The 24,338-nt window shown below is 43.6% G+C and overlaps 1 protein-coding gene across 2 annotated transcripts in view; it reads right to left on the bottom strand.

The window, feature by feature from the left end:
- Positions 1-24,338, bottom strand: part of faxcb (failed axon connections homolog, metaxin like GST domain containing b) — a 70,306-nt gene that overhangs the window by 17,280 nt on the left and 28,688 nt on the right. For both annotated transcript variants that reach the window (XM_048531385.1, XM_048531384.2), the window contains 2 exons: positions 22,650-22,846; positions 716-933 (listed from right to left, as the gene is read on the bottom strand). In XM_048531385.1, the coding sequence (XP_048387342.1) occupies positions 716-933; positions 22,650-22,846 (415 nt within the window). The remainder of the gene's footprint in view (positions 1-715; positions 934-22,649; positions 22,847-24,338) is intronic.

Below are 24,338 nucleotides of genomic sequence, written 5' to 3'. Positions count from 1 at the left end.
CTCTAAACATATAGTTTGTTCACTGTGAGTGCTCCTATAGAAAGGTGAATATGAATAATGATAAAATATTATTTTAATTTCCCCACCCACCCCTTCCTAAGTTTTTTTTTCCATTATGATTGTCGTACGTTAAACCTTCATTTCTTTAGAAAGGCCTGACTTCCTGAGGAACGCACAAAGTAACCTGCTCAGCACCCTCTAATCAGGACAGAGATCTAGCGTGATAACTTGGACTCCGATAGGTCACTCAGCGATCGTTCTAACACTCAAATTCCTGTGAAATGTAAATGGAATATGTAATCTGCAGTTATTAAGATTGTTAACAATCAATAATTCTCCTTTATAGGCAACTCAATGCTGACTTGCAAGGATCTCACACTGGTGCCTGGAACTTAGTTAAAAGGTGTAACAAGTTGATCCCAATATTGAGAAAGGTCTCAATGGAATTCTTGTGTGATCCTGCCAGATTTCCTACCATTGTCCATACTGTTCTGATCCCTACAAGATTCTGCTGTATCGTTCTACAGTTCTAATTCCTTCTGTAGTTCCTATAACTAAGACTCATGTATAAAGTAAATTGAGGGTGAGGATCTGCAATGGGGTAAACTTTCTCTAAATGCAGACTAATAAACAATGGAGGTGAGGTTTGCATTCAAATGAGTGTTAGGACGATGAAATATACAGCACATCACACCAAAATAAGCTTCCATCTCACCCAAAATCACAGAAAGTGATCGCATATCCTTCTCCATTAAGGTATATATTTCCTCCTTCGAGAAGCGACCAATACCTTGACCGTACATTTCCCGTTTAACAATTCCTCTTGTTAGGTGGCACAGTAACCATTTCAGAAAACCACTAAATGGACCTGACACAGACAATATTTTTCTGGTCTCATGGAGGTTGTCAATCCACTGACAGTACACTATGGCCCTATAATATTAAAAAAAAAGAACAACATTCACAAACAGCCTTTTAGACCTGACTCTAATGCATGGATGTGACAAAATATACTCAGTAGTGAAGACAAGCACATTTCTTGTTCTCCTCCTACATTCATCTACACTGGAAACAGGAATTTGGCAACACAGTGATAGTGGAGGTGGAAGGATCAAACAACAGATTTTGGTACATCAGCAGCTTCAGCAAGCAACATCCCCCAGATCACAGATGGGGGGATTTAAACAAACAAATTTAGTTGGCAAATGAAATTGGCAAAACCTGTATACTTCCTTTTAAAAAATGAAACTTCTCACTTTGAAACCCAAATGGGATTCTGATGATGTTTACACTATTTGACATTTTACTCCAGATAATTTTTAAGATTTTAGTAAATTTCCCAGGTTAATTTCTCTGTTCAGCACGTCGGTCAAAATCAAATTTGAATGTGATGACAATGCATGATCCATGCAGCACTGCACTAATCTGGAGCTGAGCTGTTTGTGCACTGGCACAAGAGCCACAGTGATGCCTGATCATATGTCCAATATTTGTGTTTTTGATAGGAAAACAGGCTGTTACAGCCATAAAACAGCTATACAGTTGAAGTGACAAAATGGCAAATTCTCTCTCCAACTCCATCTATTAACTTTGTGATGTCTTTTAATATAATCTCCATTGGCCATAAATATACAGAAAAAAAAACGGTGACATGAAATGCAACAGTCAACTTCTCAGGCTCCAAACTCCAGGCAACTTCAGCATCCTGCTCATGACAGAGCTTTGCAATGAAGCATAAGTTGCCAGCTGTGATCGAAAAATAAATGCATAAGCTTCAAATAATATCAACCGTGGCAAGATTAAAATCATGCAAAACCATTTCAGTCCCCTTGTAATTTGAAATCTCATGACCGACTTTAATTTAGCCAACCCAGCAAAAAGATCTATTGTATCGAATCAAATGCTTTATTTCTATTAATCTCAATGATTCTTATTTACCATGATCATCAGTGCTTTTCTCACAATTATTTGATTTTAATATTGATGCAGCACTTTTTGACTGTCATTAAGGGTTAATTTTGATACTATGTAAATAATAACACCATAAGTACAAAAAAAATTCCACATTTTTATCAGAGACAATAAGAACTGCTGATGCTGGGGTCAGAGAAGACACAGTGTGGAGCCGGAGGAGCACAGCAGGCATCAGAGGAGCAAAAAAGTAGGAAAAGTAAGAAAGGCTTTTTTCTGAAGAAGGGTCCTGACCCAAAATGTCAACCTTCCTACACCTCTGCTGCTGCGTGGCCAGCTCCACACTGTGTTATCTCCAAATTTTTATCGTCCACTTTCACTGTTATCACAACTGAAGACATCACCCCTCAGCAATGAGTGCTTCCAAAAGGTAAGATTTTTCTCTTTTTCCAGTAGCTAGGCAAATATTGATTGAACTGTTTTGTGATATCTATATCCCATGTGTTAACACATTTATAGGAAGACAATTCAGCCTATTAACCATTCATTATTAAACTTAATTATCACATTGGAATTGCTCCTCGCCAGCTATTTAAGCTCGCGAGTAATACATCAATACAACCTATTTTAACAAAAACATTAATCTATTTAAAATTTTAAATTCAGATAACATTAAAGTAGCCCGCAAAGGAATAGTGCCTAAAACCAGGTAATAGAACTGAGAATTTTGACTTTTTTGATTGGAGAACTGAGTAATTTTCCTAAGTGTCAACTGTGTTTCCGGAAATGTTTCATGTTCTCAGACTTTGAGCAAGTAATGTTGGATAACTTCATATTTTAAATTGACTATTTTCATTTTTGTTGTTCAAACTGTTGCCAATTTTGTCATCTTAATCTACTAGTGATACAAAGTCAACAGTAAAGCCCCAGTCACATTAGGTGACACTAATGGTGCTTTTGAACGTCAGTGATTGACTGAATTTAAGATGAAGCTGACAACCAGATGGAATGCGAAAGATTTTGACATGAGAACTGATTGAATTGCACTGTCTCATATATTTTGCATGGTAACCAGTGGATTGTTTCATACTCCTGGTTTTTACCTTCTGAAAGTTGTGATATACACAAAAGTCAGCAAATTTGAAATTATGGTAATAAAACCAGTGATGCTGGTAATTTGCCTTTCCATTACTTCAACCAAACTTTAGTTGATGAAAATGGAACAGTTCAGAAGAAACTTTCTCTAAAATAACACGTTATTTGCAGATGAAAATTATCTCTTCTCCTAACCCCATTCCTCACCATTTCACTGTCTCACAGCATCTCTTGCTGCTGTTTCAAGAGTTGGAAGTCTACTCTAGGTGGGTATCCTCACAATGTCTTTGCAGAATCTGGCATTTGGTACCACTGGAATGCTCTATCCCAAGGATGACAGCTGGACCAAGTGGAAGGTGCAGAACTGATGAATTGTCAGACAAATAGTCGGAACTGCTGATGCTGGAGAATCTGAGATAACACGGTGTGAAGCTGGATGAACACAGCAGGCCAAGCAGCATCAGGAGAGCAGGAAAGCTTGACGTTTCAGGTCAGGACCCTTCTTCAGAAATGGGGGAGGGGAAGGGGATTCTGAAATAAATAGGGAGACAGGGAGAGGCAGATAGAAGATGGATAAAGAAGAAGGTAGGTTGAGAGGAGACAAACAGGTCAAAGAGGCAGGGTTAGAGCCAGTGAAGGTGAATGTAGGTGGAAAGTTAGGGGGGGATAGGTCAGTCCACGGAGGACGGACAGGTTGGGGGGACGGGATGAGGTTAGTGGGTAAGGATGGGTGTGGGGCTTGAGATTGGAGGAATGGTTGGGGAAGCGGGTAGCTGGGCTGGTTTCGGCATGTGGTCAGGGGAGGGGAGTTTTTGAAGCTTGTGAAATCCACATTGATATCCTTGGGCTGCAGTGTGCCCATGCTGTTCCTGCATCTTTCGGGTGGTGTCATTGTGGCAATGCAGGAGGTCCAGGATAGACATGTCGTCCGAGGAGTTGGGGGTGGACGGAATTGAAATGGTTCGCGACTGGGAGGTGTAGTTGTTCATTGCGAACAGAGCATAAGTGTTCTGCAAAGCCTCCATTTGGTTTCCCCGATGCAGAGGAGGCCACAACGGGAACAGCGGATACAGTATATAACATTGACAGATGTGCAGGTGAACATCTGTTTGATGTGAAAAGTCTTCCTCGGGCCTGGAATCTGGGTGAGGGGGGAGGTGTGGGGGCAGGTGTAGCACTTGCTTTGGTTGCAGGGAAAATGCAGGGGGTGGTGGAGCTGGAGGGGAGTGTGGAGCGGACAAGGGAGTCACGGAGAGAGTTATCTCTCCGGAAAGCACATAAGGGTGGGGAGGGGAAAATGTCTTTGGTGGTGGGGTCGGATTGCAGATGGCAGAAATGTCAGAGGATGATGCGTTGGATTTGGAGGTTGGTCGGGTAGTATGTCAAAACAGAATCCTTCCAGCACCACTACCCCCGGCACTTTTCCCTGTCACCGCAGCAAGTGCTACACCTGCCCCCATACCTCCCCCCTCACCGCCATCCCAGGCCCAAGGAAGACTTTTCACATCAAACAGATGTTCACCTGCACATCCGTCAATGTTATATACTGTATCTGCTGTTCCCGTTGTGGCCTCCTCTACATCGGGGAAACCAAACGGAGGCTTGGGGACCGCTTTGCAGAACACCTATGCTCTGTCCCAGTCGCGAACTATTTCAATTCCCCCCCAACTCCTCGGACGACATGTCCATCCTGGGCCTCCTGCATTGCCACAATGATGCCACCCGAAAGATGCAGGAACAGCATCTCATATTTCGCTTGAGAACCCTGCAGCCCAAGGGTATCATTGCGGACTTCACAAGCTTCAAAATCTCCCCTCCCCCGGCCACATGCCAAAACTAACCCAGTTAGTCCCGGCTTCCCTAACCATTCCTCCCACCTCAAGCCCCACCCCCATTCCCTACCCACTAACCTCATCCGCCCCCCTGACCTGTCCGTCCTCCCTGGACTGACCTATTCCCCCTAACTCCCCACCTACATTCACCCTCACTGGCTCTAACCCCGCCTCTTTGACCTGTCTGTCTCCTCTCACCCTACCTTTCCTTTATCCATCTTCCGTCTGCCTCCCCCTGTCTCCCTATTTATTTCAGAATCCTCCTCCCCTCCCCCATTTCTGAAGAAGGGTCCCGACCCAAAATATCAAGCTTTCCTGCTCCTCTGATGCTGCTTGGCCTGCTGTGTTCATCCAGCTTCACACCGTGTTATGATGAATTGTCAGAGCAGTTTATGGCTGCAGACAAAGGAAATGCTAAACTCTTACATCGCATTTCCACTGAGATATAGTGGGAGAATGGAGACAGTTAGGTATGAATGGAAAGAATGGGGAAGATTCAAGTCAGTTTGAGAAATGATAAGCCAGCACAAACTGGGGAGGGAATAGGAAGAGGAGAATGCAAACATTAATTGAGGGAAGAATAGAATCAGGCATTTATTGTAATAAACAGGCGGAGAGTATGAAAGATGATAATGCCAAGAAAAAATACAGATTGGGGAGGAAAATTATTAATGTACAGTTACTTTACCTGAAATAAAACTGCATGCATAGTCACATGGCAGTAGAAATATATCTGTACAGCAAAATTTGTCAGCTAGTTCCTACTATAGTTAGTATTCAGTGGGAGAGAAAATGGAAATCCTGGCAATGATGTTGCTGACAATCAATCACTAACATAGATAGAGACAGACTGAAACAATGAGCTCAGTGGTGGTTCTCCCTCCCACTCCAATCCTTTGACAATGGTACAGTGGCACTGCCTTTTCAACACTCAGTTACGTGATCATTTTTAAAAATTCGTTCACAAGATGTTTGCTGGCTAGGCCAGATTTTATTGCCCATCCCTAGTTTCTCCTTAAGAAGTTGATGTTGTGCTACCTTCTTAACTGCTGCAGTCCATGTCCTGGAGTGACTTCATTATATGGAATGCTTGGGACAAGGTGGGTCATCCACTCTGCAATTCTAGCTGAAGGTTATTGAGAATGTTTTAGTCATCTTTTGCACTGATGTGCTGTGGTGCCCCATCATTGATGATGTGGATATTTTTGCAGCCTTTTCCTCCAGTGAGTTGTTTAATCGTCCATCACCATTCATGACACTGTGGTCATGCTGATTAGTCTATGTGCACCTTTACCAGCATCAATGAAGATGAGACACCTACTAAAATAAGGGAGAACCGACTATCGTCAATACGTTGCTGAGGATGATAGCTGAAAAGTCAACAGAAGTGAATAATTTACCCCTCACACTAGCTAACATAAGGGTAGTTGCCAAAAAGTATCTCGTGGACCTTGAGCTCACCAGATTTCTCTAGCTGTGGCATACAATATTGGATTCAGCTTCCTTGTGGTATGCAATTATTTTTCACTTGTGATAAAAATTCACAATAAAAGATAATAAGAATGTACTAAAAGAGTACAGCAAACATATTAAACAACTACAATGTGGTTATCCTACACTAATCCACATCAGCAATGTTTCGATTTAGCCCATCCTGCAATGACCCATATTCAAAGTACTTTAATGTCATTCATCCACTTGTGACAAAAGTTACCGACATGTGAATGTTGCTCATTCTGAACTGACCCACATTCATGACACTTGGAAGCCAGATTAAAACAACTTAAAGTTCTTTTAAGAAAGCAAATAGGAATGATAAAAAGATAACAAAGTGGGGAGCTGGATGAATACAGCAGGCCAAGCAGCATCTCAGGAGCACACAAGCTGACATTTCGGGCCTAGACCCTTCATCAGAGAGGGGGATGGGGAGAGGGCTCTGGAATAAATAGGGAGAGAGTGGGAGGCGGACCGAAGATGGAGAGAAAACAAGATAGGTAGAGAGGAGAGTATAGGTGAGGAGGTAGGGAGGGGATAGGTTAGTCCAGGGAAGACGGACAGGTCAAGGAGGCGGGATGAGGTGGTAGGTAGGAAATGGAGGTGCGGCTTGAGGTGGGAGGAAGGGATGGGTGAGAGGAACAACAGGTTAGGGAAACAGAGACAGGCTGGGCTGGTTTTGGGATGCAGTGGGGGGAGGGGGGAGTTGGGCTGGTTTTGGGATGCAGTGGGGGGAGGGGAAGAAGTGGGCTGGTTTTGGGATGCAGTGGGGGAAGGGGAGATTTTGAAGCTTGTGAAGTCCACATTGATACCATTGGACTGCAGGGTTCCCAAGCGGAATATAAGTTGCTGTTCCTGCAACCTTTGGGTGGCATCATTGTGGCACTGCAGGAGGCCCATAATGGACATTCGTCTGAGGAATGGCAGGGGGAGTTGAAATGGTTCGTGACTGGGAGGTGCAGTTGTTTGTTGCGAACCGAGTGGAGGTGTTCTGCAAAGCGATCCCCAAGCCCCCGCTTGGTTTCCCCAATATAGAGGAAGCTACACCAGGTGCAATGTATACAATATACCACACTGGCAGATGTGCAGGTGAACATCTGCTTGATATGGAAGGTCATCTTGGGGCCTGGGATAGGGTGAAGGAGGAGGTGTGGGGGCAAGTGTAGCACTTCCTGCGGTTGCAGGGGAAGGTGCCGGGTGTGGTGGCGTTGGAGGGGAGTGTGGAGTGGACAAGAGAGTCGCGGAGAGAGTGGTCTCTCTTGAAGGCAGACAGGGGTGGGGATGGAAAAATAGTACCTCTTCCCACCCAGCCTCCTGCAAAAATTCCATCCCCTATTCCCAACTCCTCCACCTCCACCGCATCTGCTCCCACGGTGAGGCAATCCACTCCCGCACATCCCAGATGTCCATGTTCTTCAAGGGCGGCAACTTTCCCCCCGCAGTGGTCAAGAACGCCCTTGACCGCGTCTCCTGCATTTCCCACAACACATCCCTCACACCCCGCCCCCACCACAACCGCCCCAGAGGATCTCCCTCATTCTCACATACCACCCCACCAACCTCCAGATACAACGTATCATCCTCTGACACTTCTGCCATCTACAATCCGGCCCCACAACCCAAGCTTTTTTTCCATCCCCACCCTTGTCTGCCTTCCAGAGAGACTACTCTCTCCACGACTCCCTTGTCCACTCCACACTCCCCTCCAACCCCACCACACCCAGCACCTTCCCCTGCAACCGCAGGAAGTGCTACACTTGCCACCACACCTCCTCCCTCACCCCTATCCCAGGCCCCAAGATGACCTTCCATATCAAGCAGATGTTCACCTGCACATCTGCCAATGTGGTATATTGTATCCAATGCACCTGGTGTGGCTTCCTCTACATTGGGGAAACCAAGCGGAGGCTTGGGGACCGCTTTGCAGAACAGCTCCTCTCGGTTCGCAACAAACAACTGCACCTCCCAGTCGTGAACCATTTCAACTTCCCCTCCCATTCCTCAGACGACATGTCCATCATGGGCCTCCTGCAGTGCCACAATGATGCCACCCAAAGGTTGCAGGAACAGCAACTTATATTCCGCTTGGGAACCCTGCAGCCCAATGGTATCAATGTGGACTTCACAAGCTTCAAAATCTCCCCTTCCCCCACTGCATCCCAAAACCAGCCCACTTCTTCCCCTCCCACCACTGCATCACAAAACCGGCCCAGCTCGTCCCCTCCACCCACTGCATCCCAAAACCAGCCCAGCCTGTCTCTGCCTCCCTAACCTGTTGTTCCTCTCACTCATCTCTTCCTCCCACGTCAAGCCGCACCTCCATTTCCTACCTACCACCTCATCCCGCCTCCTTGACCTGTCTGTCTTACCTGGACTGACCTATCCCCTCCCTACCTCCTCACCTATACTCTCCTCTCTACCTATCTTGTTTTCTCTCCATCTTCGGTCCGCCTCCCCCTCTCTCCCTATTTATTCCAGTTCCCGCTCCCCATCCCCCTCTCTGATGAAGGGTCTAGGCCCAAAATGTCAGCTTGTGTGCTCCTGAGATGCTGCTTGGCCTGCTGTGTTCATCCAGCTCCACACTTTGTTATCTTGGATTCTCCAGCATCTGCAGTTCCCATCATCACTGATACAGGAATGATAAAAAGGTTATTTAGTGCTTTTGGACCTTCATCATCCAGGTGTATAATGAAGACCAAATCAATTTCGTTGTCATGTTTCTATCAGTTCTCTTTTAGTCAGGGACCTGTGCCATTATTGAAAAATTAATACAATTGATGCCGAGGACTAACTTGAAAGAGATAATTGATTTAGACACTGCACCCTTTTGACTGTGTTCCACTCCCAGCTTCGAGACAACAAGCTAGATCCAGGTGGACAGTGGAAATGTTTCGATGATAACCACAAGGCCTCACCGATGTTATGCAGCATTCCCACTGACACCAGGGGATCACTGACCTATGTTTGTCTAAAGTGGAGAAGGAGCATCCAGGAAGGCAGTGAGCACCTCAAGGCTTGCCATCGGGTAAAAGCGGAAGCCAAACAAAAACAGCGAATGGAGTGCGCTGTCATACCAATGCCCCACTCACCCTGTCCTATGACCACCACCTGCTCCTAGTGCCAGCATTGGACTGGGGCAATCAAGGTGAAAAAATCACATGACACCAGGCTATATTTCAACAAGGTAGACTTCGAGACACACAACAACGCAAACTTGCTGAGCAGAGGGTGTGTGTGCATGTGTGTGTATATGTGTGAGAAAGAGAGGATGTGTGTGTTCATTTGTGTATGTGTGAGAAAGAGAGGGTGTGTGTGCATGCGTTTGTGCATGTGTGTATGTATGTGTGAGAAAGAGGCGGTGAGTGTATGTGTTTGCTTGAGAGTGGATGTGTGAGAGAGGGTGTGTGTAAATGTGTCAGCATGTGTGCATGCAAGACAGAGTATGTGTGTGAAAGTATATAGTGTGGTGGGATACTTGTAGTGCAACATGAACCCAGTGTCACAACTGAGGCCATTCTCATGGACATGGAGCTTGGCTATCAGCCTGTGCGATTTTGCGTTGTCATATATCTCGAAGTCTACCTTGGAGGATACTTACCCGAAGATCTGAGGCCGAATGTCCTTGACCACTGAAGTGGTCCCCAATGGGAGGGAACACCCCTCTCCTGTGATGGTTGCATGCTATCCATTCATCCATTGTCATAGTGTCTGCGTGGTCTCGCCCATACAGCATGCTTCGGGGCATCCTTGCTTGCATTGTATGAGATAGACAATATTGGCTAAGTCACATGAGTATCTGCTGTGTACATGGTGGGTGGTGTTCCCACGTGTGACGGTAGAATCCATGTTGATGATCTGACATGTCTTGCAGAGGTTGCCATGGCAGGGTTGTGTGATGTTTAATTACCTTTAATTAACCTTTAATTATCTTGGGACAATAACTTGAAAGGAATATGGATTTTGCATTTTGATCAGTAGTCTCCTTCCTAACTGATTAAAGATTCAACAAGAAGCAGCCAGTGTTAGGATTGTTACCTTTCAACTTATATATTCTATGTCGTATACCCGGTCTCTCATACTATACCTGATAAAGGAGCTGAGCTCCGAAAGCTTGCGTTTTCAAATAAACCTGTTGGACTATAACCTGGTGTCATGTGATTTTTGACCTTGCCCCAAGTGTAGCAGAGCCTGCGGTGGCTGCATTGGTATGTACAGCCACCGAGAGACTCACCCTGAAAATGGAAGAGAGTTATCCTTGTCTGCAAGTGACCACTGATGATGGTGATGGTGACGATGATGAAGATAAGGGATTCTGTCCAAGCTGCTGTGATTATACTGAAGATTCCACAACATGCCATCAACGCCTTACATCTACCTCGAGTTCCCTCATTCCTTTTAGATTTCACAATGTTACCCTGATTATATAGCGATTATAATACCTCAAACTTGCTGTCTGTGACCTCAAATGTTTCTCCCTTATGATTGGCCAACTTATTGTCACTCCCTTTCTTTAATGCCTTGCACCAATTATCATGTTGGAGAGTTGAAGGATCTGCAGCACCAACAAACTTTTAATCAAATCTAGTCCATCAATTAAAAAAGACACACTGTCAACTCCCTCCATACTTTATGCCAAGCTTATTTCTAGAGCAACACAATTATAGATATTTCATTATTGAGGTGATAGAAGATGTTTTTAAAACAAAATATGCCAACACTGGCTTCAACTGGTCTGCAAACATTCACACAGCTTTAGTCTAATGGATTTTGATGCTATAAACACTGGTTGTATGCTAGACCACAAGATACTGCTTTAGACCAAGGAAACTGTCTTAGAACTTGTGTGCAATTTTAGAAACAAGTTTACTGGAGCACATTGTGAATTAAACATATAACAGTGCATTGTATTATGGGATTAGTGAGAGGGTGTATTCCAAACAAACAGCACTATTGTGATACAGACTGATGCCAGACCTGAGCTTGTCTTTTTTCCCTTCCCCAAACATAATGTTTGTATCCAGTCTTGTTTGTTTATGTTAATAAAATGTGAGGCTGAATGAACACAGCAGGCCCAGCAGCATCTCTGGAGCACAAAAGCTGACGTTTCGGGCCGAGACCCTTCATCAGAGAGGGAGATGGGTTGAGAGTTCTGGAATAAATAGGGAGAGAGGGGGAGGCGGACCCAAGATGGAGAGAAAAGAAGATAGGTGGAGAGGAGAGTATAGGTGGGGAGGTAGGGAGGGGATAGGTCAGTCCAGGGAAGACGGACAGGTCAAGGAGGTGGGATGAGGTTAGTAGGTAGGAGATGGGGGTGCGGCTTGGGGTGGGAGGAAGGGATGGGTGAGAGGAAGAACAGGTTAGGGAGGCAGAGACAGGTTGGACTGGTTTTGGGATGCAGTGGGTGGAGGGGAAGAGCTGGGCTGGTTGTGTGGTGCGGGGGGGGAGGGGACGAACTGGGCTGGTTTTGGGATGCGGTGGGGGAAGGGGAGATTTTGAAGCTGGTGAAGTCCGCATTGATACCATTGGGCTGCAGGGTTCCCAAGCGGAATACAACCAGCCAAGCTCTTCCCCTCCACCCACTGCATCCCAAAACCAGTCCAACCTGTCTCTGCCTCCCTAACCTGTTCTTCCTTTCACCCATCCCTTCCTCCCACCCCAAGCCACACCTCCATCTCCTACCTACTAACCTCATCCCACCTCCTTGACCTGTCCGTCTTCCCTGGACTGACCTATCCCCCTCCCTACCCCCCCACCTATACTCTCCTCTCCACCTATCTTCTTTTCTCTCCATCTTCGGTCCGCCTCCCCCTTTCTCCCTATTTATTCCAGAACCCTCTCCCCATCCCCCTCTCTGATGAAGGGTCTAGGCCCGTAACGTCAGCTTTTGTGCTCCTGAGATGCTGCTGGGCCTGCTGTGTTCATCCAGCCTCACATTTTATTATCCTGGATTCTCCAGCATCTGCTGTTCCCATTATCATTGTTTGTTTATGTGACTGTTTGTTCATGTATGGGCATTTTAGAAAAGAATAGAGTTTAAGTCATGGAATTAAAGATTAGCAATTCAATTTCTTTTTTGTCTTGGTTAAAACAGTTTCATTGCAACAAAAGTCATTTTCTTGTTGGGTGGAAAAAAACTTGAGTGCATGTTCTTTTGACCTGACCTATAAATATTTTCTAATCAATCTGTTCAGAGATATTATTACACATCTCTGGATCAAATGGGACTTGAACATTATGCAATTCAGTATTTAAGCAGTATTTGTGATGACCCTAGGAATGATGTAGTTTTAGTTCCAAAGCACTACCCCAGTAAGACAATGCAGATCAACCAACAGCTCTGTCATCTACAGCACACTCTCCTACAGAAAGCACGAGTCACAGAGGTAGTCAAAGGGCAGTCAGAAATAAGATCACCAGTGTTTTTTCTTGGGGTCCCAGAAACTCAAAATTATCACATTTTTGGCTGGAAATGCTACGTCTGACACCAAAAGTATATTTTAGATCTCACCATGCACTGTGGAATAATACAATAGCAGTTCAGTGCACAAAGGGTAGTGTATTAGTGTGTAACATGGCATCCTGGATTTACATGCATATAACAATGTAGTTCCTAACATTCTCAAATTATACACCACATCATCCCTTGTTTTTTTTTTAAAAATGTCTTATATATCAATATAATTGTTCCAATAATTAACTTTATATAACATCTGAAAAAAATTAGTAACCGACTATTATGATCAAACTAACAGTCCTAACAGTCTTTTGCAGTATGTTGTCTTTTCTCAAAAACATTAGGCTATCTCTTCCTGTTGTTGGCTAAGTGTCAGTTTCCTTGAGTGTTTTGGAGAGTTCCCTGCCACAAGGCCTAGTGCAATCTCTCACTGTATCTTACCAAACATACCTCATTAACTATCTTTTCCACATCCAGGGCATTCCTATAACCAGATTCTAGCCCCATCTACCACCAGCCATTTCTGGAACAGCTTACACACACACAATAGCTGCCAAAAAACCAGAATCCTTGGAGATTGTGATTTAAAATATCACTGTGAACCAGGTCGAGTACTAGTATCTTAAAGTTGCCTTGCTCAGTGATAGACATTCATTCTGGAGATGTTAGAGAAGAGGAAAATGGCATCACAATTCTCCAACAGGTACACAGAGGACAAGAAAAGGCCCAGATTCCATCAGACCCTGGAAGCCTGGTCCAAGGTCACCACCCAGGTCAATGTAGATTTCACAGTCTAGAAAACAGCCAACAGTTCCACAGAAAGTCAATGACCTTCCCTGCTCCACCAGGCAAAGTTCTCTCTGCTACATCACACTCTGGTCTGTCTCTGCTATTGGACCAACATCCCTCTGCCACGCTCACCACTGCCTGCAACATCCTCCCTCAATTGTTCTTGTTTCCGGCCTCTCAGATCACCCACTCTGCATGACATCTGTGCTTCCTCCTGACTTGCACGGGGCATGTCACCATTTATTGTCCACCGCAGCTTTACAAACAACTATGCCAGCTACGTTCACCTCGCTCAATCCCTCCTTTTCTCTCATTCCAAGAGAAAACAGCCCATAAGAGGGCAGAAATAGGCAGTCAGGATGAGTGGAGGGGTACCCGACAACAGGCTCTCTACCAAAAATAAGGAGAGAACCCTGTCTCACCATGCACTGTGGAATAATAGAATAGCAGTTCAGCGCACAAGGGGTAGTATATTAGTGTGTAACATGGCATCCTGGATTTACATGCATATAACAATATAATTCCTAACATTCTCAAATTACCAACAATAAGGAGAGAACCCTGTCTCCCACGGGAAAACACCACACTGACTCCTATAGAAATTCTGATGCCTCCATATGTCATCAACCAAGTTAATACCACATTGCCACTCTGTGCAATTAACCCCACATCAATGTCATTCATTACATACCAGGTCTAACCACTGGCCTTGACTCCTTCACTCCCAATGTCCATTGCAGGTACCAGAGACATATCCAAGGCCCCTGTGATGAAACAGACTGCTCTGTCAGAAATCATATCCTCAACCTCTGACTAGACAGTTCAGAGGCCTCACAGAAAACACTGGGAAAGCTCTTTCCTGCACCTTCCATCCACCCAGCAGTTCAAATGCTCATACTTTGAGGGGAGCATCATGTGTAAAAGGTTTGGGAGCACAACTGGGTCAGCATCTCACTGGACAGCCCCACAGGTGGCTGAGGAAGATACACCCGAGATGACTGGCACTTGGAGGACTGCCGGATCCCTGTGCAGCCCCAATATAAGGGACTGAATGGCCCTCATTGCCAATGTGAAATCACAACCCTGTGAGCCAGATGCCTGTCCATGTGCACAAAGTGCCACGCAGCAGTCTTTCACTGTTAGCTGCTGGTGCGCCCCGCTTCCTCAGTGTTCTCTAAGTGAATCCGAGAGGTGTCCTGAGGATTCTGAAGGGTTGGCAATTATCACATACCAATGTCCATGGAGAAAGGGTGCACGTGCCTAGTGCCAGTGCTTCATGCCCTTAGACACTATTGTACAGTGGACAACATGGAACCTCTTCGCGATTAGTGGTGAGCTGAAGTAACCAGGTGTCCATTCTGAATTATGTTTTTGGTATCCAGGTTGCTCACTGCGAGTGGTAGGCTGAGGAAGCTGCATATTAATGAGGCAAAATGTACAGGGATTACAAACATTAACAAGCAACAATCCTCCTTAATAGGCAACTCACTGCTCCTTAGCAAGAATCTGGCCTTGACACCCAGCACTTAGTTATAAGATGCGTCAAGTTGCTGGCACATTGAGACAAGCCTCAACTTGCATGAGTCTGCCACATTTCCCATCACATCACATGTTATTCAGGCCTCTATAAAATTCCAGCCATTATTTGTGGCAAAGCTCAGGATGTAAGATGTCGGGCTTCATCTCTTGGATTTGCTAGGGTGTATCTTCCTGAAAACCTGCAATCCAGTCATTGTTGTGAAGCAAAGGTTCCATCAATTTTCATCATTGTGACTGGGACAGTAAGAAAATGCGAATAAACAGAGTTTATTTTTGACAACAATGTTGTAGATATCACTCGCAGTGTGGGAGTTGCACTTGATGTTACTCACGTTAAGTTTGCTGCTTTATTGCACTGCTTGCTGGTGATGTTATTGACATTGCGTCACTGTTCAGTGATGTTGCTCCCTTGTATCCCTGCATTTCAGCCCAGGTGTAGGTCAAAAATAAACTGTTTATTCGCATTGCAGTCACAATGATGAAAATTGGTGGAAACTTTGCTTCACAACAATTACTGGATTGCAGGTTTTCACCACTGGATAATTCCCATGTACACTTTGTCATCTCAACAACTTTGGACAGGATTTTACATGTTTGTTGAACTGTTGACCTCCTTCTATCTGTGCATCAGCAAGGTTTCATACTTCCCTTGGTCATTTGGAGGCCATACCTTGCTTGGCAAAGTTATCGTGTACTTTCTGCCATTGAGAAGCTCGGTGGGTGATTTCATATCAACCTTGAAAGTTACAGCTCAGAGTGGCAGGAAGGCAATGTGTGTGTTTTCATTTATCCCTCTTATAAGCATTCTCTTGATCATCTAGACATGTCTTTCTGTACATCCATGTTCTCAGAGGTAATGATGTTGTTGAACCGCTTCTGTTCAGTAAATTCCTTCTGTTTCGTGGAAATGAATTGAGTTTCATTATCACCTATTGCTCTTTCAGGAATTCCTTGTTCAGCAAACAAAACATATACTGCTGAGATAGTTACTGCAGGTCTCAAACATTTCACCTTTCTGTTGAATGGGAACTTGGAGTAAAAATTTACAAAAATGACATACCATTCTTGACTGTGTGTAATGTGAATAAATCGGCTCTCATGGTATGCCTTGGCCTGGGTGATACCTCAGTAGCAATCATTCCTTCCTTCTGTTGTATTTCTGTTCTTCAACATGCATTGCATGTGGGCACCATTCTTCTGATCTCCTTGTGAACATCTACCCTGTACACAAATGGCCTGGTTCTGAGTTAATACTTTGCCTTTCCCATGCAGCCTTCAAGTACATCCTGAACAAGTTCTTCCTGTATCTCTTTGGTTTCAATTATTCTGGATCTGGGAGGATGAACCAGTAGATCTGTTTTGAGTGAATTCTGATCAGTCTACTCCATAAACATTCACTTACGGAGATATGCATGATCTTTTCTCATCCATACATGACTGCCAAAAGCTGTCCTTTTATACTAACATATCTGATTTCAGCTGATACTAGAGCTTTGGATGTGAATGCTATTAGGTTTTCCCTCTTGTACCAGAATTACTCCAATTCTTCTGCAGAAGCATCTTCCTGGAGAGTGTCAGGCTTGGCTTCTTGCACATACTTAACTGAGTTTGCAAAAACTCCTCCCAAGTGTCTCTAATTACTGGCACTCAACATCTTCTCTCATCAGCTCAGCAGATTTGCTATGTGCTCTGAAATACGAATCATGAAAGAATGCAGAATCTGTGTACTTGATCGAGCCAAGGAAACTTTTTAAGTTGTTTTTATCTTTTAGGCTTTCTGTCCAGAGGTAGCTGTGACTTTTTCAGAACTTGGCTTGACTCCATCACCATTTAGAAGAATCACATTTTGGAACCTTCACAGTGCATTTCACTGCAACTGTCTTGTTCTCAGTTCTTCTCGTTCTCTTCACAGCTTCACGCAAGTGGTTCCCACAATCTTTTACACCTACATCACAGATTCAAAAATCATCAGCCATGCCGACTGCTCCCTTGTATCCTTCTATGTGTCACCTATTTTATGCTCTGAGGTATCCTTGCTCATTTTTAAGTTAAAAGGTTGATGCACATTTTTGTTCTTTATAAAGAGTTACTAAATATTGTAAGCAGCTAGGATTGTTGAAATTTCTGTCATAAAGAATTAGCTGAGGCTTATACCTCAACGTTGCTCTGGGTCTATTTATGACTTCATCAATCAGTTCTTGTCTCCTGCCCTTATACAGACTTTACAAATCCATGATCATCACTGCAGCATTGAAAACAATGTTTCATTGTTTTGGCTTGCATGTGTTTAGCCCCTTAAGCTCTCAGTACACTCTGTGCAAAAGGCTTGAGCTGCCCAGGTAGCACAAATAAATGAATAAAGTAAGCGCAACTCAGATAGGTTAGCACCCCACTCTGTTAAATATAGCATTTTGTTCAAACAGCAATCCAAGGGCTGTTTGCCACAAGATCTCTGAACTGGTATTTGATTTTCTGGAGAAATACAAAACAAAATCCACTTTGCAAACAAGTTAAAACCCAATTCATAGAATCCATTCATTGGGGATGCATGCCAATCAGTCCGTTGATTCCACACCAACCCTCCAAAGAGTATCTCACCCATAAGACCATAAGGCCATAAGACATAGTAGCAGAAATTAGGCCAATTGGCCCATCGAGTCTGTTCAATCATGGCTGATAAGTTCCTCAACCCCATTCTCCCGCTTTCTCCCCTTAACCGTCAATCCCTTGATAATCAAGAACCTATCTATCTCAGCTTTAAACGTACTCAATGACGTGGCCTCCACAGCCTTCTGTGGCAGTGAATTCCATAAATTCACCACTCTCTGGCTGAAGAAGCTTTTCCTTATCTCCGTTCTAAAAGGTCTTCCCTTTACTCTAAGTATGTGCCCTCGTGTCTTAGACTCTCCTACCAATGGAAGCATCTTTCCAACATCCACTCTGTCCAGGCCATTCAGTATTCTGAACCTTTCAGTTGCATCCCCCCTCATTCATCTAAGCTCATATCAGTATAGTCCTAGAGTCCTCAAATGTTCCTCATATGTTAAGTTTTTCATTCCTTGGATCATTCTCACGAACCTCCTCTGAACCCGCTACAGGGTCAGTACATCCTTCCTGAGATATGGGGCCCAAAACTGCACACGATACTCCAAGTGTGGCCTGACCAGAGCCTTATAAAGCCTCAGTAGTACATCCCTGCTTTTACATTCAAGTCCTCTCAAAATAAATGCAAACATTGCATTTTCCTTCCTGACTACTGACTCAACCTGCAAGTTAACTTGAGAGAATCCTGGACTAGAACCCCCAAGTCTCTTTGCACTTCGGGCTTCTGAATTTTCTCCCCATTTAGAAAAGAGTCTATGCTTTTATTCTTCTTACTGAAGTGCATGACCTCACACTTTCCCACGTTGTACTCCACCTGCCACTTGCCCACTCTGCCAACCTGTCCAAGTCCTTCTGCAACCTCACCACCTCCTCAATACTACGTGTCCCTCCACCTATGCTTGTATTGTTAGCAAATTTATCCAGAATGCCCACTGTTCCTTTATCAAGGTCATTAATGTATAAAGTGAAAAGTTGTGGTCCCAGCACTGACCCTTGTGGAACATCACTTGTCACCAGCTGCCATCCTGAGAAAGACCCTTTTATCCCCGCTCTCTGCTTTCTGCCAGACAGCCAATCCTCTATCCATGTTAGTACCTTGCCTCTAACGCCAGGGGTCCTTATCTTACTCAGCAGCTTCCTGAGTGGCACCTTATCAAAGGCCTTCTGGAAGTCCAGGTAGATAACATCCATTGTCTCTCCTTGGTCTACCCTGCTCGTTACTTCCTCAAAGAATTCTAGCAGATTTGGCAGGCATGGCCTCCCCTTGATGAAACCATGTTGACTTTGCCCTATTTTACTAAACATTCCCAAATATTCAGCAATCTCATCGTTTACAATAGATTCTAAAATCTTACCCACAACTGATGTCAGACTAATCGGCCTATAATTTTCCATCTTTTGGCTTACTCCCTTCTTAAACTAGGGTGTCATGTTAGCCATTTTCTAGTCCTCTGGGACCCTCACTGACTGTAGTGACTCCTGAAAGATCACCACTAACACTTCCACTATCTCTTCAGCTATCTCCTTTGGAGCTCTGCGGTCTAGTCCATCTGGCCTAGGTGATTTATCCACCTTCAGACCAATCAGTTTTACCAGCACCTTCTTCTTGGTGATGGCCACCACACTCAGCTCTGCCCCCTGGTTCTCTCGAATTTTTGGGATATTACTCAAGTCATTCACCAAGAAGACTGAAACGAAGTAATTATTTAGTCCTCAGCCATTTCCTTGTTCCCCACCACCATCTCTCCACTGTCATTTTCCAGTGGTCCAATGTCCACTCTTGCCTCTCGTTTGCCCTTTATATACCTAAAGAAACTCCTGCAGTCTTCATTTATATTACTGGCTAACATACCCTCATATTTAATCTTCTCCCTCCTTATTTCTTTTTCTGTTGCCCTCTATTGGTCTTTGTCTTTTTTGTTACAGAGATAGTAGAAACTGCTGATGCTGGATGCGTTGCCCTCTGTTACCCTTTCCCTGTAATCCTGCATTTCCCATAGGTAATCCACCGAGCTTGTACATCCCTACACTCTATGAGTAATGTTAGCAATCGACCTAACGTGTACACCTTTGGACTGTGAGAGGATGCCCACACAGCCAGGAGGAGAATGGGAAAACTTTACACTAAGGCTGGAATCGAGCCTGGATCCCTGTCACTGTGAGGCAACCGTGCCATCCACCAAGCCACTATGCCACTCAGTTGCTTCAGTGTTGCCCTTAATTGCTGAATTCAGTCAACGAAACGCCACACAATGAACAAACATGGATCACAAGTCAGAATTCAAAGTGTTTAATCACCTGACATTCCACAGCTGATGGAGAAAAATGCGAACAGGAAATCTATCTCTCATACAACCCACAGAAACATCAGCCTCTCATGCAAACATATGTAGCCTCATCCACCATTCAATAAAATCGTGGCTTCTGATTTTAACTTCAGTTCTACATTCCTGCATAACCCCTGTATCCTTCATGCCCCTAGTAATCAAGAATCTGTGTGCCTCAAACATTCTGCATCCACTGTCTTTTAAAGAAAGGGATTTCAAAAACACATAATCCTCCGAGAAGAAAACATTTCTCCTCTTCTCTGTCTGAAGTGGACAACTAGTTATTTTGAAACAGTGAGCCCTAGTTATAGACTCTCTCAGAAGAGGAAACATCTTTTCCACATCAACACAATCAAATCCCTCAGGATTTTGCATATTTCAATAAAATCACCTCTGTGCCTTTCTAAATGACAATTCATTCTATCCCTCATAATTTTAGCCAATAATTTTCTCATCACTGAGGTTAGGCTGACCATCTATAATTACTCACCTATTTATTCTTCCCTTTTTAAAGCAATTTTAGAACATTAACAGTTCCCCAGCCCACCAGCACCACAGCTATAACACAGAGGTTTGGTAAATGATGAGTCAGAGCCACTATTTATTCATTTGCTTCTCTTAATAACCTGGGATATATTTCTTTGGGTCTGAAAATTTACCAAAGAAATTTAGCACATCAATACTTCCACTTTCACTATGTTTACTGGTCCAATATTTCACAATCCTCCTCGGTGCCAAAGATCATCCCACTGTTGTAATGGCACATGTGAAATATTCATTAGGGATTATGTCCAAGTTTGCTGCCTCCACAGTCATTATTTTCTTGGTTTGTAATCAATACTCTATCTTTAGTAAGTCTCCACCAGCTTTTTACGTATATGGAAAATAGCTTTGAGTATTCCTTTGGATCACTCGCCAACATTTCCTTCCTGAACTACATTTGCAATTTAAATCATACCAGCATTTCCACTGCTGCTCCAGTCCTTCTGCAGTATTAACCTTTCATCAGAGCTGGGACTGAAATTGGAGGCTGGACGGTTATAAAGCAAGTACAGAACCAAATAAAAGATGGATGGCAAGGGCCGTGGGAAGAGAAAAGAACGAGAGAAAGCTCTCTGATAGCAGAGCTAGCAGGATGGTTTCAATGGCAACAGGAATGATGGTCTGAAACAAAAAGGCAAAGGAATGAGATGAGCTAATGAAACAAAGACTGAGTCTGAAGCATGAATGTCCACAGCAGAATAGCACAGGATCATGCAATCAAAGAAGATCAAGACAGGATAAAGCAGCTTTGAAATGCAGTAACACAGAAACACAGCAGTAGGCCAGTTGGCCCTTCCAGGCTGTTCCACCTTTCAAAATGATTATGGCTGATCATCCAACTCAGTATCTGTTCCAGCTTTCTCCCCATACTCTTCATGTCTTTAGCCCTAAGAACTATATCAAATTGTTCTTGGAAACATTCCATGTTTTGTTCGTATTTGCCCATGATTCTCTGGGTGAAGAGAAATCTCCTCATCTCATTACTAAATGGCCTACCCCATACCCTTAGACTGTGACCCCTGGTTCTGACCCCCTGTCATTCATAACATCCTTCTTGCAGTTACCCTGTCCTATCTTATAAGTGTTTTATAAGTTTCAATGAGATTCCCCCTTATTCTTCTAAATTCTAGTGAATATTGTCCGAAATGATCCAGTCTCTCTTCGTACATCACTCCTGCCATCCCAGGAATCAATCTGGTAAATATTTGTTGCACACCCTCGATAGTAGAACATTCTAATCAGATAAGGAGACCAAAACTGCACACAATACTCCAGATGTGGTTTCACTATGGCCCTGTAAAATTGCAGCAAGACATCCCTGCTCCTGTTCTTGAATCCTTTTGCTACAAAGGCCAATGTACTGCTTGCCTTCTTCGCCACTGCTGCACTGCGTGCTTATTTTCAAGGACTGGAGAATACCCATGTCATGTTGCACCTACTTCTTTCCCAATCTATCACCATTCAGATGGTCCCTTTTGTTTTGCTTTTGATACCAAAGTGGATAACCTCACATTTATCCACATTATACTTCATCTGCCATGCATTCTCCCACACACTCATCCCGTCCAAAGCACAGTGAAGCATCTCTGCATTGCCTTCACAGATCACCCTCCCACCCAGCTTTGTGTCATGTTAAAATTTGGAGATTTGGTTCCCTCATCCAATGGTTCAAACTGACTAAGCACTCTGAAATGGATGATGATTTGATCTTGCCAATTCTTATCCATAAACAAAACTATATATACCTATATATATAAAACAATACATACCATATGTTCTTGTAACACAGCAATCATGAAGCTTTGTTTTTGCATTTGGCAAGCATTCACACCTTACCAGTAGAGATAATAGGAACTGCAGATGCTGGAGAATCTGAGATAACAAGGTGTACAGCTGGATGAACACAGCAGACCAAGCAGCATCAGAGGAGCAGGAAAGATGACGTTTTGGGCCTAGACTGATGAAGGGGTCTAGGCACGAAATGTCAGCTTTCCTGCTCGTAAGATGCTGCTTGGCCTGTTGTGTTCATCCAGCTCTACACCTTGTTATCTTACAACTTACCAGTAGAAGTGTTCTTCCATCATTTTTGTAATGGCTCTTGAGACAGCTCTTTCACTGGAATCCAGATGTTTATTTAGGTTTACTCCCAGTTTTTCCTGAAGAAAATCAATAATGAACTCTGTCCCTGATACCTTTTGATGATTATATTCAATCCATGGCATCTTTCCTTGAGGAGAGAGTTTGCCATCAAAGTAATTCTAAAAGAAAACCAGGAAAAAAGCATTTTAGGAAAAGCATAAATTGCTACACACATATTTCTTCGTATTAGCAGTTTAGACAAAAGGAAATCATAATTTTACTCTTCCTAAAACATATTAGTGAATACAGTCACATTTGTCTAAATATATTTTCATTGGTCCACAGAATCAAGTTGCTCGGAAAATCAATGCTAAACAAGTATTTGAAAGGACATCAGGGTGGCTGGCATGGAAACGTAGGAGTTTATTCTGCAGAGAATGTCATTGTATATTGTTTTGGCAGCAGGTAGTTCTGTTCATTGCCTGAAATTTGGGCAACTGATTTACCATTTTGCACTATTGTTGGTGTAGGCTTCCTGCCAACAGAATGAATATGAAAATCAATCCGCTACAGCCTTACATCCTGTATCTACTCTTGAAGGTTTGATGCTGATGTGTGTGGTAAAAATGGAAACTTTGGTTTTTTATGATATCAATATTATGACAATTTGTCAGTTTTTCTTGAAGAAAATCAATAACGAACTCTGTCCCTGATACCTTTTGATGATTATATTCAATCCATGGCATCTTTCCTTGAGGAGAGAGTTTACCCTCAAAGTAATTCTAAAAGAAACCCATTCAATGTCAAGAACTTAAACTCAAGCAAATATAGTTCTAACCCAGTCAATCCTGGCTACAGTTCAACTGTAGTTAGTCAATCACAGATGTGCGGTCACCAAAAATACTGGTCACTGTGGATACCATTTGTTAATTGTCATATGTGCTTTGCCTGAAGACAGGTCCTTTGCTCATCATCTGCTGCTGCTTCACCTTAGCTGTCTCCTTGCAGTTTTTTTTGTCAGGGATAGCTTGTCATTACCTTCCACTCTCAGGCACAGCCTGAGGAAGCAGGTCTTAAGTCTGCATCATTTGCAACAGTAATTGGATCTGCACTGTTGGCATTATACTGAGCCATATACCGGCCATCCAGGCAGATAGGTTAATGAGCAGCATCATTTATTATTTAATCTTCAAATATGTTATTCAATTTCCAAATGACTTTGGAAAGAGATTATTAAAGGAATTTCAGCCACAATTTTCTGAAGATCTCTACTACCGTATATCTTAGAGGTCAAAAGTCACAACTGCAGTCCACGGGCATGATTTTACTGGTGAGGGTGTGAACACATACATAGTGAGAGTCTGCTTGCAACTTGAGTAGTTAGATCATGACAGCAATCAGCATGTAACATTATTTGACACCAGTACTGACATTTTGGAGCTCAAAATGCAAACAAATGCTCTTTTTCCAAACTCACAAATTAAGCACACCAGGCCTTCTTCTCCAAGGAGAAGAACGAGAAGGAGGAGAAGGGTTCTCAGCAGGAGCTCCAACCTGTCCAAGGTGGTCGGGGGCAATGCTCTAACTAAAGCTCATTGAGGAGCATTTGGGAAAACAATTTTGATTGTGCTGCGCTACTTCAAGCAACACTATATGAATTAAGAGATAACA

Source organism: Stegostoma tigrinum, chromosome 4, assembly GCF_030684315.1.
Source record: "Stegostoma tigrinum isolate sSteTig4 chromosome 4, sSteTig4.hap1, whole genome shotgun sequence".
In the NCBI taxonomy this organism is placed as follows: Eukaryota; Metazoa; Chordata; class Chondrichthyes; order Orectolobiformes; family Stegostomatidae; genus Stegostoma; species Stegostoma tigrinum.
This window is presented reverse-complemented; position numbering and strand designations above follow the sequence as displayed.